This window comes from Oreochromis aureus, linkage group 15, assembly GCF_013358895.1.
Source record: "Oreochromis aureus strain Israel breed Guangdong linkage group 15, ZZ_aureus, whole genome shotgun sequence".
In the NCBI taxonomy this organism is placed as follows: domain Eukaryota; kingdom Metazoa; phylum Chordata; class Actinopteri; order Cichliformes; family Cichlidae; genus Oreochromis; species Oreochromis aureus.
The window spans coordinates 23,598,719-23,618,158 of NC_052956.1; the positions used below are offsets into that span (position 1 = coordinate 23,598,719).

General features: G+C 40.3%; 1 protein-coding gene across 1 annotated transcript in view; it reads right to left on the reverse strand.

Annotated features, from left to right (window-relative positions):
- Window positions 1–19,440, reverse strand: part of xrn2 (5'-3' exoribonuclease 2) — a 46,602-nt gene that overhangs the window by 1,421 nt on the left and 25,741 nt on the right. Inside the window, exons 24-30 of the mRNA XM_031751576.2 lie at window positions 18,396–18,475; window positions 18,210–18,266; window positions 16,682–16,750; window positions 15,169–15,297; window positions 12,921–13,039; window positions 3,371–3,431; window positions 504–741 (exon numbers count right to left, since the gene is read on the reverse strand). Of these exons, the coding sequence (XP_031607436.1) occupies window positions 504–741; window positions 3,371–3,431; window positions 12,921–13,039; window positions 15,169–15,297; window positions 16,682–16,750; window positions 18,210–18,266; window positions 18,396–18,475 (753 nt within the window). The remainder of the gene's footprint in view (window positions 1–503; window positions 742–3,370; window positions 3,432–12,920; window positions 13,040–15,168; window positions 15,298–16,681; window positions 16,751–18,209; window positions 18,267–18,395; window positions 18,476–19,440) is intronic.

Genomic DNA, 19,440 nt, shown 5'->3' on the forward strand with positions numbered 1-19,440 from the left:
TAAGCATTTTGATAATTTCTTAATTCTTCAAGTTTCAGCTTCTCATAAATTCATATAGAATTTTTATGTTTTGTCTGCTGATATTTGAGTGTTTCTGGGTTTTACAGCTCACACAGTACTTTCTTTCAAAGCACTGAATCAGGCACAAAAACACCAGACTTCTCCAACAGTATTATGAAGTATTTCACAATTCAAAAGTATATAATTAAAAGGAAAATACTTAAAAATATTATAAAAATTATATATAATTAAATATTTTACAAAAATCCTAAAAAACAAACCCAAAAAGCAAAAAGTTTCCCGATTTCAATCTGAAGCAACTGAGCAACAACCAATCAGACTCTTTCTTCTGCATTTGCTTCAGAGATCTGCCCAGAAACCGTTTAAGCCTCACTTTAACTTTTCCAAATAAAAACAAGCCAAAATAAAGTGAAGATAGAAGTTTTAGCCCTGCCCTCCACTTGTTGTAAACAAATCAGCGTGCATGGAAACGTCGCATTTACCTGATGGTGCTGCCCCCGGTTGTCTCTGCGATCGTTCCAGTCGTCTCTACGGCGATCATAGTGTTGCTGCTGCTGCTGCTGCTGCTGCTGCTGCTGCTGCTGCTGCTGCTGCTGCTGCTGCTGGTAGCCGCCCGGCCCCGAGCCTCCGCCACGGTTCCAGTTTTGCTGATACGCCGACTGCTGCGTCTGCATGGCCCGATCCCAGCCGTGACCCCCGCCCCTGTACTGCTGCTGCTGCCTGGAGACACGTCAAATCTGCACGTCAAACTTTTAAAGCTCCAACACAATGAGTAAGAGACACCTTAGGTTAGAAAAGTAGAAATACTTTCCCACAGGTAACAACAAGGAGTCCTTTAAAAACACAGATGCACCGATAAACCAAATATCTGCCTCTAACCAGTGTTAGAGGGCAGAAATATTCACCTGACAGTTTAATTATATTTGGAATTTGCTAAAAGTTTAAAAATGACATGAAAGAGATGGAAAACTTTAAACGTGTTCAGTTTTTTGTTATAATGAAGAGTAATATATTTTCCTGTCACTGTAAAAAATACAAATATACAAGAACTAAAATAAACAGAATGATTGGCATAAGATGACATTTAATCACAATTTAAAAATCACCAATATCATGATCAGTGCATCCCTATTATAAACCCTCACAACACATTTTATATCATTTTTGTTTAATAAGACTTAATAGTTTTTTTCCTAATTTGGACAAAAAGGAGAGAATATAATAATAACAACAGCAACAATAATAATAAGTTTTAAGAAAAACTTAAAAAATTTGAATAGAGTGAACAAACACTCCACTTACTTCATTTGTAAGACCTTCATTAAGCAAGTTTTAGAGCAAGAATTGTTCTCTTTCAGCACCTTCAGCAGAACATTTGTAACATGTTCCTGTATATTAAACACCCCAAACTTCAATATTATAGTAACGTCACACAAAAGAATTTGAACTTATTAACTAGACAAGAATAAGCAATGATAAAGAATTAAACAGACTCATTTTCATTTTTCTTTCCTTTCTTGGGGATTTTAAACACATTATGTCTTTTTTGTTTTTCCATAACAAAAAAGCAGTAAACGTAATACTTAAATACCCTTTAATACCACATTAAATTAAATTTACGACCAAACTTGTGTGATAGACGAAAATATACTATTTTATTATAGTATTTACAATCAAGATGTGATATGTTTAAAGTACTTTTCAGAATTATTATTTTTTCTTCACATAAGCTTCAAGCACTGGGTTTTATATCATATTAACAAAACAGCCTAAAATGACGAGTTAAATTAAAAAAGAATCCACAGAATTATTACGACTTATTTTCAGGTGTTCTGCTGATAGCCGTCCACTTACGCTCACTAATTACAGCAGTCTAAAATCAGTCACCGCTGTATGTGCACTGGGTTAATGCAGACTCTAATCTGCTGGTTTGGTCTCCTGAATCAGAGCGCCGAGCTGTCCTGTTCCATAAATAGCTGAATGATGCAGTGGCTTTACAATTTACAAAAGTGTGGAGGGAGTAAAAGCAGCATCGCTGTGGGCTTCAAATTCTGCCAAAACCTTCTGAACAGTTTAAAACCTTTTATTGGTAAACGTGTATTTGTGTGAACCTGCAGACAAAAAGACGAGAAGCAGGACATTTTAGTCCATTTTTCACTTACTGATCGAGTACCTGTTTTATCTGCACATTGTTTGATTAAAGCGATAAATGAAAACCACATAAGGACAACCTGTGTATTCTTTGCAGCAGTCTGAATGTTTTATTCATTAAAATGAGGAGAAAAAAAATAATTTAGCTTTGACCAACTTCATAAACTTAAGAAGTTAAGATTAATTCATGTTTGGAAAATTTCCACCCAAGTGAGCCAAAAAGTCAGCTTTCAATTCTGCTTTAAAGTGGCCTCCTTAAAATCCCCATCGACTCGAGTTTACCGAGGGATCGAGCTGTCAAAGAGTCAAAACGGCCTCTCCTCAGAGACGACTTAGCATCGATGCACATGAAATGAAATGAACCATATTCCCATATGGCCCGAGTCGCCCTCACTCCTGAATTGAGGCGGCCGGGCTGCATCCGTGGGACCGAGTGCAGAGCCAGTACGCCGCGGCCCTCCAAACAGCCACCGGACAATGTGCCGATCCAGCGGCGATATTAAATCTCTTCTGAGGAACAATGAAGAGAGCAGAAACTGAGAGCAGCAGCCCCATCCCTCATTACTGAACCATGTCACACTCTGGCCAGCGGCGGACTTAACCGAGCGCTGGAATCCGTAATCCCCTCTCTCCAAGTTCCTCCTGCATTTCATTTGGTCCTGTCCTGAGTAGTTAAAGAAACTGTTTTCAGTCGCCGCTAATAACTACTGACCTGAGGTGACACGGAGCCACAATAGGCCTGAAAAGTTGAACGAGAGAACCTGATTAGGACTTTGGAGAGGTCTGGAGCCAGAATCAATAGCCAGTCTGTGCGGGCCAGGCCGAGGCGCAGGGAAACGCCGCGGTCGCCAACAGCATTAGTGATGCCTCATTAAGTTGCACAAACCTCCTCGAGAGAAATTTGTTTTAGAGCGACAAGAAAAAATCTTAATTCGGACGAAGCCCCCCAACGGAGGGAAGGCAGAGCGGACAGGCTGGAAATGTGGAGACCACACAGGCCTGGACATGTTTAATTCACACATGACTCACACCAATAAAACACACAAATCTGAGGAGCATTAGAGACGAGTGGAGGACCAAGTCCAGGACAAACCACCACAAAAAGCTGCTCGTATCCATCGACACAGGTGAAGTTAGCATGTTAAGTGCGAACTTTACTTCCCACCAGTTAATGCAGGTTCACAAAGAGCACACTCACCTTGGAAACTGGGGCTGGTGGAAGGAGGGAGGCGCTCCCATCAGACTGTTCTGCCTGGAATCTGCAGGGAACAAAAGACGTGCTTGTGAGTGGTTCTGCTCAAATCTTTTTAAGAAGCACGGAGCTTCAGTGAGCTGCATCTGAAGGCCTTTAACTCAACGTACAACTAAGCAGCGAAGAGGTGGTGTTTGGTGTGCTTTTGTGATTCAGTTTAAACGCTAAAATGTGTCAGATTCACATCAACGGGCGACTTTCACTGAGTTAAACTGTCATGAAACCTGAGAGAATCCTCCAGTTTGACTGTTTAAAAGCCAAACGCAGAAGACTTTGACATTAAACGTGGATACTAATTCACCCGCCTCATGCCTGCTTAATCCCCAGAGATTAAAAAAACAAAATAAAGAAACACAATTAAACCAAAAAAAACCAACAAAAAAAGGAAAAACACCAACTCCTTCATTTCTGCCCTGCACAGAACGAATCAGTTGCCATGATAAAATTAGGATTTTACAAACGTCGAATCACACTGGGCTCTGGAAGGTGGAGGGTGGAGAGGGGAGACGCATGCGAGGAGGGAGCGGGAGCGCCACATTTGCATTTTTTGTTCAGAAAATGAAATAAGCATTCAGCCGGCAGCATTGTCAACGCCTCAAGTACCCTGGTTCCATCGCTGCAAGCCCTTCACAAAGACACACTTTAAAAAAAAAATTTAAAAAAAAGGGAACGGCTTCTTCCAGATTCACTGTTGCCAAGGCGATGGCCAGCTGCGAGCCGTGGGGCTGTTTGTTTATAGGGGCAGGCCTGCTGAGTGGCTCAGCCCCGGGGTGGGTGAAGGGTGCTGTGAAAAAGGACCCAGAGGCTCACGTTTACAAACCTGGAAGCTTTAAAGTCGGAGTAAAGAAAAAAACATATGAACTGGGATGAGTTCGCAGGAGTGTCTGGGTGGAAGAGTGTGGGTATTAGATGAGAGTGGGGGCATTAATATTTGTTCATAAACAGGCTCAGTGATGTGACCGAACACCTGTATTAATAATTTTACATGCTCAGTCTGCATCGTAAAGTCGGCAAACCTGTGTTAACCTTGTTTGAAAGAAGCTTTCCTGTTTTTCTGAGCACGCAATCACCACAAAATACCTACTGCATTCGAATAAATGAAGCTAAAATTTAAAAACGTATGGGTTTGTTACAATGTTGCTGATATGAATTTGGCTAAAACCTCATTGGTGGTTGACAAAAACCTGAGCTACTGTTAATACTTCGCACATCCAGGAGCAAAGTGAGGATCTGTTGGAGGAGGTGTTGGTGGACCCTGACATTTTTTGTGAATGTTTTCTCTGTAGAACCCCTGAAACACTCTGAGCTATGAAAATGATGTAGTTTATCCCCTAACAGCTGTACATTTCATTTTTGGGCTTTATTAAGGCTAATTTAAAAGGAAATAAAAATGTGTGATGGCAACTATGTCTTAAACTTTGTTTCAAACTGTTTTTCTGTCTTCTTTACACTTCTTGGTACAAGTTACATATAACAAACTAGACAGTAATATGTTTCTCTGTTTTACGACATAACAGTTACAACAATAGCAATATCAATAATAACAACAATAACAACAACTTGTAAAACACTTTTGAAAACACATTTACTAAGGGCTTCACACTTCCAGCATACAGACACAGAGTCACACCATCATAAACCGATTCCAACATACACACTTTTATACACACTTCAGATGTAAACAATACAAAGACAACTGAGAAAGACGAAGGAAAAGTGAACCTATAAAAATTCGTTTTCAGCAATACAAGCCACATGATGAGCTGACCTGACTTTTCAGATGACCTGAAAGACCAAGTCTAGTTATACGGTCTCATAAGCAGAAGGCATTCCCTCCCATATCTTCTATAAGTTTAGCTTTAATGCTAATTAGCCAATGTCAGCATTCTATAGCGCCATCACTGTGTCCACATTAACATGCTGACATCAGCACGTAGTTTAACAAACCGCCGAGTCAATCGCAGTCTGATAGAGAGATTAACTTAAAATCTTACGTGGACTTGTTCCCACATTAGCATCAGTTTCTGTAGCTCTTTGGCTAAACAGAGAGAGGAATTATGGGAATTCAGCCAATGGAGAGGCTGCACAGGTGCACCTGAGAGCAAGGCATTGACACGGTCATCGGTTTAAAGGTTGGCTTGAAAAATACGGGAGGAGCGAATCAGCGGAGATCAAGACAAAGAGGAAAAAACTCAAAAATCAAACATTGCAAAAAAGATTATGACAGTGCACTGGCGCAAAGCTACATAAGCAACAACTACACCAACAGGCATGTGCGTTACCATCTTCTGCACATATTTTTCCAACATATAGATGTGGGTCTGCAAAGCTCTGAGCAGCACCAAACAACAACCAAACCAGACTCTTTTTGCTAGTTTTAATTATTGTGTTTAAATTTGAATTTCAAAGCACCTCAGATATTTAAAATGACACTAACTTGTAAACTCTGAACTCCGGACATGTTAGTACCCACTTCAGGATCACAACAGGACACAAATCTGCCACTGAAAACTGAAACTTCCTGTTGGATTAGTAGAATAAATAAAATCTGCCTGACAATACTGGGGGACCAGGCAATCAGATAGAAATCCTGAGTTTGGGATGCTGATAAGATCTCCAGCCAACCGATGCTGATAAAAAAACAAAAACAACAACAACAACAAAACCCAACAAATTAATCAGAATCACCTGATCAACTAAAGGCAAGTGGGAAATACTGCAGCCGTTCTCTGCTGACCACAGCAAAAAGCAGTAAAACACACAATTAGCAGCAAGCAGGCAGACTGCTGCTGACACATTCCCATTTTGTTTTTGTCATTCAGTTTTCATGTTTGATTATCTCCTCCACCAACAAACTTTAAGTGGACCACCCAGTTGGGCTCCAATTATAACTCCACAACCCTCTGGCCTCCCCCCCATCACCAGCGATGATTCAAAAGAGAGAATTACAAGTGGACACCTGTCAATCTCCTTAATTAACAATGATCTGAAAGTGTATAGACTTCCAGTCTGCGCCGGACAAAAGCCAACAAAGGATTACGCTTTAAATCCTTAAAACGCGCTGCGTTCACTGTATTAATGCAGGGATTACAAGCGCGCTAAACAACTAAACGTCTCTCTCCACATCGCTTCAATTAGTTCAGCGACTAGTTGACTCAGATCCCAGAAGCAGGACAGTAACTTTTCTATTAGCTGGACAAAACTTTAGCGACCTGCTCCTGCTGCTGCTCCACAAACTGAGAGGCAATTTCAGAAGAAAAAAAAAGACAAATGACTGCGACATGGCTGGAATCAGAATAAGAGCATTTTACTGGGACAGACATACATGAAGAATCATGAGGACCCGGTAATTTATACATTTACCAATACGTCAAGAAAAGATGCCACAAAATGTTATATTTAAAGATGTTAATCATACATTATCCACCAAAATCTGCCCAAAATAACTGGTTGAAAAATTAGAGTAAAACATGTTACTGACAGTTTCAAGCAGATTTGTGACGCTCTGGTTAAAATCCAGCCAGAACTGCAATCATACCATTAGCTTACTACTACATGAGTAGATGAATTTCAAATGTTCTATATTTTATTTGGTTTGTTTAGGATACGTGATTTTCACTAGTTTGTTTTAAATCCTTCTTTTTGTTTCACGATTATACCACCGGTTGCTCTGGCTATGTCACACAGCCTCTGCAACCTCAGTGGGTTCTTTTTTATTATAGTTCGTGCTTACAAGGAATAACTTACTCAATAAGGAGTAAATGTATTTTTTAGAAAAGCAGCCGTTTCCATCACGGGGGCAGATTCTGACTGTGGACAGCTGGAGACTGGACGGCTGAGCAGTCATTCTTGTCATATGTCTTTAAAGTCCGCTTGAAGTCAGAAGCCTGGGAGCTTCATGTGGTCACAAAAAACAGGCAAGAACATGGACGTCATGATGAACTCTCATGCTAACCACCAGATGGCAAATTACGTCACTGGGACCCAAGCAGACCATAGTGGATTTGCCGACATCGAAAGTATAATGGTGATTTAAAAAAGCCTGGGGCTATTTTCCCAATAGACTACCTTGAGTCTTTTCCCAGCCACAGGAGTCACCCCAGCTGGCCATTAGAAACAATGCAAGTTCAGAGAGTTCTTCATTACTATTAGGTCTCAAACCATCAGTGTGAAGTTGCCATCTATCACATGTACCACGGAATTCACCTGACAATAACCTTAATGTCAATTTAGCATCTGGGCCAACGTGTACCGTCTCTTGGAAATGACTACTGAAGTTCATATCCGGAGTGCATGTGTGAAAACGCTTAAGAGTGTGTGACAGGTTTTTACACCTACATTTCAGAGGTTACAGAGTTTATGTTAAAGCTAATCTTCAATAAAAATACTACTACTACTAATAATAATTTTGTTTAAATAAAAATGTTCTCCAACACAACTCGAAAAGCTTTAGAGAAACAAAGAACAAAGATACTCGAGGTCACATAAAATCCAATGACTTTATATTATTGAAGTCGATCGACCAGCCTGTGTGAGCAGCCATTATGTGTAGCTGCTACTCTGAAGTGGACTTTGGGAGGCTTATCGGCCACTGTGGCTGCTGGATCAAACAGTTACTTTGCTGCTCTGGTTAAAATTTGGTGTCACTGCGTGTCAAGACAATAATGGCCACCAGCAGAGACTCCCCTGGCTGGTTATTAAACACCAGCTGGTTTGGCTGTGGCACACAAAGCCCAGCAGCATGTTTCAGAGGCTGCGTGTTGACACATCACCGCAGGAGGTAGTCGCGTTGTCAAAGGGGCAAGTTAACTTTGGTTTCAACCCTCTTCACAGCGCATCACACACCCAATGGCACTGGAGCCTCCCGGATGCTTTTATCAGAGGGGGCCAGTGTCCAGCGGAGCCACTCGACAGTCTCATTATCGGCCCCCGGTCTCCCACAACACTAATCAGCAACCAAGCAAAGCCACCACACAAAAGCCCAGTGCAGCAAAGCCTGCAGTGATTACTGGGCGAGCAGAGGATTGGCCCTGAGAAAGTGTTACCAGGACAAAAGCAAGCCTCTGGCCTCCTGCTGCAGAATAAGGCCTACTTGTGTGGATAATCACATTCCAGGAGTCGCTGATATTAGAACTGGACCACGTTTGGTTTTTACCATAAAAATTAAAAAGAATCAGAAGAGATGAACAAATAATTTAATCACCTCTTATGAAAAAAAATCCACACTTTATATACAAATCTTATTTTGCTCCACACGGATGAAACTCAGAGCACATTTTATGCTGGAATCACTTCAGGTGCTCAATAAACTTTGCAGGTCTAGATATAAGCAAGCCAGTCAACACAGAATAGCACAAAAGGTGAGCTAATGCTGAAGGCAGCCAATTTCACCTGAGGCAAGGGACTGAAAACATCTCAATGGAACATAACCAGAGGATCGTCTATCCACTCACAGTCAGTCAACCTCTGTTTTCAAAGAATATCAGCTACACACTGGCACAGATATTAAATCGTGTCCTTCAAGAATTAACTCTGGCAATTTGGCAATCATGTTGCAACTTAGATCTCTGCGGTCAGGGAAGGCGTCAATCTGACGCATTTTCACAGACATCAAAAAGTCTGCAGACAATGTGGCATTTGTGACATATGCTTGGTGTAAACCTGCTCTAGGCGCCATCGGTGGACCTGCCTGTTCTGGTGTTCTTGAGCAAATGCCAACTGAGCTCCACGGTGCTGGGCTTCGAGTGTCGGCCCCACTAAAGGATGTGAGGCCCTGGTGCCTCGCTCAAGGAGTCTGACTCTGACAGTTTTGTCAGAAAGATGCTGGAGGTCACTTTGTAGAGCTCTGACAGTGTTCCTCTGCTCCTCCTTCCACAAAGGAGCAGATATCGGTCCTGCTGTTGGGTTGATGCTCTTCTACAGCCCTGTCCAGCTCTCATCATGTAACGCCCACTTTCCTAGTATCTCCTCAAACATTCTTGAGGCTGTGCCGACAGCAAACCTTCACAAATAGCATTTATGGATGCGCCCCCATCCTGGAGGAGCTGGAGTCGCTCTGCAACCTGAATGGGCTGCAGGTACCGTGTCACACTACCAGCAGTGAGCAGGACACAGAATTTCACTTTGAGGGAGCCAAAGAAGGTGAAATAAATTCACAATGGTTTGTGTTTCATAATGTGACATATCGATACCCCCCTGAAGTTTAGCTGACTCTGTGTGATACCATGATCGAGTGTGCCATTAACTTTTTAAAAATTTTTTTCATGAGCAGTACATTTGCAGATTGATCTTTAGTGAAACTGAGATTACCACACCGCATTAAATCAAAACTGAGCACAGAAAAGCTTTAAAACTTCAGGAGGAAAAAAAAAAAAATCGGTAAAAGTCGAATAAAATATAAATGCTACCTTTGTCAATGACATATTTCTATTTCAGGTACTTCAGCTGATACAATAAAAATCATCCTGTGTCACCAGAACCGGACGAGCAGGATTTAAAATAATTCCCTTTTATTGAAATAATGTCTCCATGAATGATAGGACAAATATAGAGCTGGGGATGGGGGGGCGGTGAACATCCCAGGCTGCTAATTGGCAAGTTTAACACTAAGAACGAGCAGCAGAGGCCAAGGGAGGTGCTGCCGCAATCCGGAGGAGCCAAAAGCCCCCCATTTGCATCAAGTGCCACCAGAATAGCCGAGACTCCCCCGCACACCATCAGTGGGCAGATGAGATTATTCATCTACTTGCAAATTGGCACATCAAAGTCAAACTGGAGGAGAGCTGGCAGAGGACCGCGGGGCCAGGGCCGAGGCCGAGCACAGACCGTGATTAGGAGCTGGGAGACGGATTCTGCCTCCATATGTGACGAGTTGTTCAACTGCATGTGATGAACATAATCATATAACACAATTATTTGTGTCTCCGTTTGGCAGCTGCAGCGCCCAATTTCCTCAGAGTGAAATGGCAACGGTGTCCGTTCCAGATGTGACCTGATTAGTCAATAACTAAATCAGTCCATCGGTGGAAAATTAAGACGTCATTTTTAAGATCAATTACTTTTCCATCACAAACATTCACAGCTGATTCGCTCAAAAACAAACTAGAAAAGATGCATCTTCCTCCTTTTTGTGCCATTTGGTACAAATAACCAATAAGCTGCTTAAATAATTGTGACATGAATGGTTCACTGCAGCAGTCGCCTTCTTCTTCTGCCAGTTGAAAAAAGAAATTCAAAATGGCTTCATACACACATTTAATCCACTTTGAGGGACAAATGTTGGCTTAACTATAATGATGGCGATCAAAGATAGTCAGAGACATTACTTGAAGAAGAAAAAGTCACTTAAAATAGACTCAAAACCAAAGAAAGAACCAACCACCAGCTGACCTAGAAAATATCAGAGCCAATCATGCCTGGCATAAAATAGATAATAATGGGAAAAAGAAAGTACAACTTCTTCCACTTCTAAGGTTTAATGTATCAAAATTTATAACAAAGATCATCAATACATCATCAGATTAACACCAACGTACAACACATTACACAGACCTGTTTTTCACTTAACAACTAAACCAAAATGCAGAAGCAGTGTGTGAAAAACGAATTCCACCCCATGATTAAGCAGCTTGTAGAAACACCAAGTGCATGACCTAGTTCTGCCCAAGCTTCAGCTGTCAGGCAGATGGCCTCACATTTGACTCTAAAATACTTTGGTATACGGAGGGGTTAAAAGTCGCCTCAATAACTGCAAGGTGATCGAATCAACACCTCTGTGCTGACAGCCAGTGTGAGGTATTTGCAGGCCAAAGGACATCAGACCATAAGTCTTGTTTTTTGTTCAGATCAGTCTGCTAAGATTCAAACACACTGCTTCTGGTGTAATCTGTCATGTGCTGTTATTCATCTAAGGTCTACAGATGAGACGTATGATATATTTCACAGACTGGATATGTAAAACCTTACAACTTAAAGAGGTCACACTTCCTTTTTAACATGACTACAGTTCTTTGAAATCCACCTGAAGAGGCATTTTACCTTTTGCTGAATATTTTAGCTTTTCTTCGTCTCTGCTTAAGGGATAAAAATATTTAGAATAACTCGTGAATGTCAAAGCCTCGTGATGAAAGCTTTACGCTCTGTCATGAAAAGCAAGGTCGTCGGGATGTGCAAAGAAAAAGAGCATTCCAGAGAGGAACGCCAAAAGAAAGTTTTTACTGTATTTAATGGAGCAGGTACTGTTGGTGGGGGGGGGCAATAAAGCAAAACATCTCACTCCATTTTTTGAGCTCAAGGTTACAGCAGCAAACTCAACAATTCACCCAATTTCAAACGCTCATAGGTGACCTTACAGCAGCAGTTTGATGAGGTCCTCTTACTTTTCATCAAACTTTGATCCGACTGTGTCGTCATATTTACTCTCAGTGTGTTAAACTCAGATGTAAATACTTTTAATTTTTATATTAGAAAACTGTTTTTGTTTCTTTGTGTAGAGAAGGGATAAAGAAAAGTTTTAAAAAACTACACTTGAAAAACATTTGCACTTTCTTAATTAGAATTAATCTAAAATTGATGTAAAAAATAAAAATAAAGACTGAAAATTTTAAAATGCTCCAAGATACTTACTTTTAAAATTACTAAAAAGGACTTTATTCCTTTGGTAAAGTCACATTTGACCAAAATTTCCAGGATGCTTTGGATTTGTCAAGAATTTTAATAAAGAAAAAACAAAGCGCCATGAAGATTTTTGTCTTTATTTCTAAGTCTAAAATATTGTAATTATTAATTTTTAAGAAGGTCAAATTAATGGTAACAGGACAGGACAAAGCAGGAGTGCTGGACTATGAAACAACATGTCCCCAATCCATGAACATGTTAGAGTCTGCTTGAGTGTAATGCATCTCCCACTGTTTTACTTAAAAGAGGACTCTTACTGCAGGACTGGCTCTTTCGTCTGCCTACACAGCTGCTTTTTTGAGGCCTTGGATTGTTAAATTGTAAACAGAGTCTTTCTGGCTCCCCAGTATGGAATAAATTTTAATTAAACTCTCATCTATAATTTTATTTGCTTTTATATTGATGCAAACAGCCTTAAATATATCATTCTGAATCAAACTGTGAATTTTGTGAACTATTTATGAACCAGAAATGTTCCATCTTCATACTGAGGACATTTTTTTTTTAGATAGTGGCCATTCGAGGGGGCTTTAAAGATGATTCAGAGGGCTTCAGGTTAGGGCAGCGGTTTTCAAACTTGTGAGGCTTTGACAAAAACTGTGTGAGACAAAGTTCAATGGATGTTTGCTGGTGGAGTTGCTAATACTAATGCGCTAACCCTTATTTCTGTAAAATTCATTGTGGATCCCTTTTTTATTGTTAAAGACCACTAAAAAATCTTTACTGGTTTCTGAACAAAGAAAAACGTTCGGTTAAACACCGACTAGGGCAAAAATAAGGCCTTGCATTACATCGGTGTGTGTTTGTGTGTGTGTCTTACGTTGAAAAGACTGGTGGCCACCGCTGTGTGAAGGTTGGTAGCTTCCTTGGTTGTAGCTGCTTGGCGGTGGAGTGTTGCTGTATTGTCCTCCACTGTGTTGGCTTCTGTTCAGATTGTGGCTGAAGAGAAAAGAAGAAGCTATGATGTTAAAAACTAATTTAGAAATAAAGAAAGTTCCACTGTAACCTTTACACACACCCGGTATTAACCTTAATGTCTGGGCAGTGTCTGGAGACTGAAGTGGGTAAAAATGGTCTGAATATGCTGAATATGAAACAAAGGAAGAAGATTGCTGGTTTCAACTTTTTAGTCTTAGCATTACTCATCAATTATGTTTGATAACACTTTTTTTCTTTTAAATGCAGGATAGAAGACAGAAGAGAAGAGCAAATGCTAGAGTAACATTGAATTACTTTTGAATTTTCCACCATACACTCACTGGCCAGCCTACCTGGGTACACTTTTGCTAGTACCAGGTTGGATCCCCTTTTGCTTTCAGAACCATCTTAGTTCTTTGTGGCACAGATTCAACAAGGTGCTGAAAACGTTGCTCAGAGGTTTTGGTCCAGGCAGGATATACCCATGCTTTCATGCTGTTTATACCAAATTAAGCATTAAAAGCAGGATTGACTGGTTGATTGGTTGACAGCTGGGTGGACAATGTCGTCTCATGGTGGTAAAATTATCTTTACTCCCTGCACATCCATGAAATGGCAAAAAAAGCCAAAGCACTTAACACATAAGGGTTAAATGATTCAGTGACTTATTCTGCCCGGCCTTTTTCCACACAAGAGCCTGTGTCCTACCAGAAATGTCATATGACCTCTGGCCTCTTCCTAAACTGAACACACACCCATATCTGCACGATTTAAAAATCAAAGCAATAAAAAAATTCATTTCCTTCAGGTTTTCCTGCTCGCCATCCTGTTCGCACCTGCCCGTGTGGTCCCATCAAGGCACATAACGGGCCGAATCACTGAATTAACGACTTAGTTTAGCAGGAAAAAAAAAAAAAAAGAGGGGAAAAAAAGGAATACATTATGTTTTTTCAAATCTGTGCATAATTAATTCCCACAGTCAGACCGAGCCAGATGTTCAATTATTCACATTTCCTTAATGATAATATCAATGTGTGGAGAAGAGAGCTTAGATCATAATCAAGGATGGCTGGTTAATGGGGGCCACTGTGGGGGGGAGGCAGTAAACATTTAAATACATCTTTGTTTTTAAAAATACTTAAAACTACTGTACTGAGTCACGGCAGACAGACTTGGATGCTGTAAAATGATCTCATCACACAGAGCGAGGAGCTTCAGAGACAGGTGTGTTTACAGAAGTTGATCAAACCACTTATGAACCATCAAAAAAAGTTTTAGGATGCAGTTATATTAAAAAGGCATCACTGTTTGCTGTTCAAAATAAAAGCATGGAAAACTACTCTGTAACAAAGATCTGGTTATGTACTGCTTACAAAACAATCAAACCACAAAACAAACCCTGTCATTACAGTATGAAACAAAGCCCGTATAACTCCAGTTAAACCATCAACCGATTTTTCTCCACTTTTGCTTTTTGCTAATGTCCTCATCAGTGCTGGGAGAATCAGGCGGTACCATTCAGGTCGCAGAGACAGTCCAGCTCCAGGTTTGCTTTGGCTCTCAGCACTGTCTCAAGAGTGGGAAGGAAATATCAGGAGAACAGGACTGTATCTTGCTTGTCTCTGTACGGAGGAACAGGAGGAGCCCTGCAACATGAATGCCAGGAACAGACTCTTTCAGGGTGGCATGACTCTCTTTGTAAATGAGAGCAAGTTCACAATGAACACACGTAACACACGGGAAAAAGCCGGGAGATGCCATTGTGAACATTATACCAGCTGCAACATCCCCCAGCATGACCAGTTTGGCAGTGGGTCTGTAGTCTGGGGAGATGTATCCCTGGAGTGTAGAGGACCTCCAGTATCCTGACTGAGATTCTCATCATATATGAATAAGGAATGCAGCACTGTACAACTGTTGTCCACACACCTACCAATTTCTGGACTAACTGGGGCCTGTTAGGAAATGTTAACAAACGACCCAACTCTAACAGCAACAACAGTCCTGATTTGCCTGACTGAGGTGAATGTGAAAATGCAAAAAGTCTGAACCACTTTCACTGGAAATTCGGGAAAACAGGAATGTTCTACTTTTTTTTTTTTTTACTGGTTTTAACATTGATTATATTAAAAATGTAAATATGAACATACCCCAGAGCCCTGAAGCCAGACTGGTCCAGGTGAGCTTGCTGCCTGTTTGGGTTGAAACCCAGCTGAGGCCTCCAAGGTTGTCCGTTCCCTCTCACCCAGTCCTCGGGTTTCAGAACCTTACTGGGAATCCTGGAGGACAGCATTATGATGTGAAAAAGGTTTCCTTTTATTGACATATATAAGAGAGGGAAGGGTGCCATCGTGTTTACCTGAAACCCTCAAATCTATCAGCGATGCCTCTTTAGAAAAAAAAAAATTCAGGTCTCAACGCCACTGAAATGCTGCCAGTGAATTGTAGGGTTTTCATGTGTGAATTGCTTTTTACATACTGCTTCTGCAGTTTTTGTTAATTTAATAAATATCATATGTCATTCATATGAGGTTGTGTTTGTCTTGGCCTTTGTGTTAAAAAAAAAAAAAAAAAAAAAAGCAAAAGAAATCCAAGCAAATTTTAATTCTTTTATATCTTAGTAGATTTATATTTACAGGGTGTTTGATAAAGGACTCATATTTTTACCCACAAACTTTGTGATTGTGATCTTACTGAAAAATACAGAACTGCACTAACAAAAAAAACATTATTTTTTTTCTCTTTTTCTCCATCTCTGTCACAGCTGAAAATACACTTTTTTACCGCTCTTGTTAACAAACGTAAAGCAGTCTGGAAAGAATCTGTGTCTGTGACACAGTGTTGCTCTGTCATTTTCACAGTTTCAAGTCATGTCGGAGCACTTCAGGAGTGGAGGATTTAGTCTGGAAAGGGTTTTTAAAAAAAATTTTTTTTTTAAACTTTTTAAAACAGCCTCTGTGCTCTTCCTGGCTCTGACTTCCTGCATCACTCTGGTATATGCTGACTGAGCAAGATCAGCTCCAGTGCCCAGTGTATATCAAAGGTCTCAAAGCACTTGCACAGTCAAGTCCTGCAACATAATTGTGTATTTTCTCCATCGTTTTCTGCAGTGTTAATATCTGCCCGCTTTCTTCCAGGAGCTTCCTTTAATATAAAGACACTGACTAGGCCAGTTAAAGCATAAAGACCTGCTAATAGTGATCATAATTTACAAATCTAATATTCTGTACAGAATAAGCCTTGAAACTGGGGATTGAGATTATAAACCCAATTTAGAAGGGTTTTTTTTAGGTTATAAATTAATGGTGTTCTGAAATCCTTTTTGCATAGACTCTAATAGAACTAACTACCTTTCTGCAAAACAGAGCCACCACATGTTGTAACGGTTTATATAATTTCTAGGAACAAACGGACCTGAAGGATGCTGAGAGCCTGAGACAAATCAGACATTCACAACGTATTGAGAAATGAATCAACGCGTACTTGGTCTTGGTCTTTTCATGTAATTGTTACAATTAGAAAAATATATGAATCTAACTGCTGTATTCTTTAGGAATGACAAGGGCAAACGAAAAACTATTTCTGCACCTGAAATGAATAAAGCCTTTAATGTTCAACCAGGAATTCATGAGATAAATGCAAAAAAGGAAGAAAAATCCTCACTTTGCTCCAGGCAGGAGGACTGCCTTGAACACAAAGCCATCTGGATACGGGGGATCCTTGAACTTCACTCTGGAAAGAAAATGAAAATCATTTGCAATTGACCACAACAAGAGTTCCATTCGCTCATACTTTTTAAAGCAAGAATTTCAGAGAGGCAAAATAAATCTCCGCCTCAACAGAGATCCTGAGACCATGATGGTTCAAATGTTGTCATTTTCTTCTTAACCTCCCTCGCCTACTTCGCTCAGTCATTTTCAACACGTGCCCAAATGTCTTTTCATCCTTGAAGAATGGCTCATATTACAGTAATGAAAGGGGGGATGGTGCGTACACAGCTCAAAACTATGAGGCAATAATAATGTGCTATCAAACAGCTTTGGAGCACCACTGAAAACGTGACGACGTCAGTGAAGCTTGTAATAAAAACGATGAGAGAAAAAGACTAATCTGGGATAGGTCTGTCATAACGTCCACCAGAATCAGATTTTTTAGCTTATTTTTGGAAGTGGATGCAACAGTTTGTCATGTTTTTTGTGCGACATCTATGTTAAAGCTGGGATTCAACTCAAAACTGACATTTTTAAAAATAAAATATTTTCTCATCTAAATTTTTCAGGTCACAGTCTCATGCACTGCTGGCCTGCTTCCAGCATGGCTGCTATTGTTAGATCACATCCAATTTGGACTACTTGTAGACAGCAGATATCAACTCTTGTTTCCAAAGATTTCACCACTGCTGATGAGAATCTGGCCTCCAACTTTGACTCCAAATGACAGTTTTCAGTGGACGAGTCAGCGGTGTTGAAGCCCAAAGGAATTGCATCAGGTCAGCAGTGAGACCAGGAGCGTACTTTTTACGTGTCAGATTAACAGGGATTCCAATTCCAATGCATTGTAACAGAGAAATATTTGCTCTATTTTGGTGCCTTCCATGCTGCACATGCTTACTCCATTTGTCTCAATATGACTTCCCTTTTTTCTGTAAAACTTAATTAAAGGGTTGTGGTTTTGATACCATAAAGGTCAGCATGCACGGCAGATGCACAAATGGAAATGAGCAGAATTGGACTTCCAGAGAGTGAAGTGGAGAAAAAAGAAAGAAAGAAAAATAAAAACAGCAGGAATGTTTGCTACAGTCCAGAAGGGCACAAGCAGACAAACCTGAAGCGGACATCAGCCAAATTCAAATCAGGTTTTTGCTTTTTATAAGTGGAGTTGTGGAATTTTCATACAAAAGGATTAAACAGAAAAAAACGACATGACCATCAATGATTAAAGACACCTCATGTGTGAACTATCACCAAGAAATAAGTAAAAAATTAAACAAATCTGAACATTTAACTTGGTGCCAAAAATATTTAATCTGAACATTTGCCTGCAATTGTAAAGGCGTTTCCTGTTCTTTGTTCGCCTCCAGCCATACGTGACATTACTGTCATTGTTGGTGTAATTTTAAGTTAAATCCAATGAGTCTTCCCAACATGTACAGTAAATATTCAATGCTACCAAAAAGTCTGTGTTGACTTACCCGATTGCAGTGTTCTGTGAAACATCTCGCAGCATTGGAACAGGCGACCTCACCGTACTGAAGGATAACCAAAAACAAATACATGAAGCAGATGTCACATTTACCCAGCTCTTCTTCCATTGGCTTAGAGCGGTGGCAACATGGGACAAGAGGCAGAGAAATGAGAATAAAGCCGGTGTTCCTTACTTATCTGGCAGAATAGGGTCGTCATCGAGATTTAATCTACCTTGGATTCCGTGACACAGCTCTGCAGGGATCTCAGTGCCCTGATGGAGACAAAGCTGCAGTTTGTATCCACGAACAAATGATTGTTTAATGCAGCAACACTCTATTATTATGCTTCCTCTGATCTTCTTAGGTCATGGACATAAAAGAAGGAAAAAACCCCATAACATCTAAAGCACAGACAATTACTTCAAGGTGTGTTTGTCCTGCTAGCAGAAAAAAAACATTCTGAGGGATGATGGAGGTGGAGGCGTTTTTCACAATTCTCTAGCATCTTTTTAAAGAAGTCGTTTTAAAATACCATCATCTAGAAAATACTTGAGCTCCAAATAAATTCTTGAGGGTAAATATCTGTTACCATGACTCTGTGAATACATTACACACATTTTAAACTAGTGTCACCTGCCTTATATATGAGCAGCAGCAAATAAAACGTCCGTCCTCTACCTGAAAAACTGCTTTCTACGGGTCTCCAAATCTGCCGTTAGAGATCACACATCCAAATATTTCAGGGACTTCAAGCATCCACATTCTATGTTGACTTGAGTCCACACTTAAAGCCATAGTACCAGAAATTTACCCTAAAAATGTGAAGGACCTACTTCAAGTAGTTTTATAGATAATGGAATTTTAAAATGGACCCTCAAAAAAGAAAAGGGAAAGAAAAAAAATGAATTTTTGTGGCCAAAACTGTGATGGTCAGGTGGGAAGACTTTTTCCTTTTAAACTGCATGTCTGCACAGGAGGTTGTTGTCAAATGTTTTTCAGTACTTCGTCTCATCCTCATCTGACAGTTTTATTTATTTATCAAATCTGTACCTGTCGTCTAGACGGGCTACGTAAAAGTTCAAGTTCATGTAAGTGCAGGAGAAGAGGGTCCTCTGAGGTGAAGGCTTTTCTCTCGTGAAACGCAGCGATAAATAAAACCTGCATTATTCTTGCTGTCAGACTGCGAGGCCTCTGAAACTCTGAATCCTCTAAATGAACTAATTTTCCTTCGCATCAA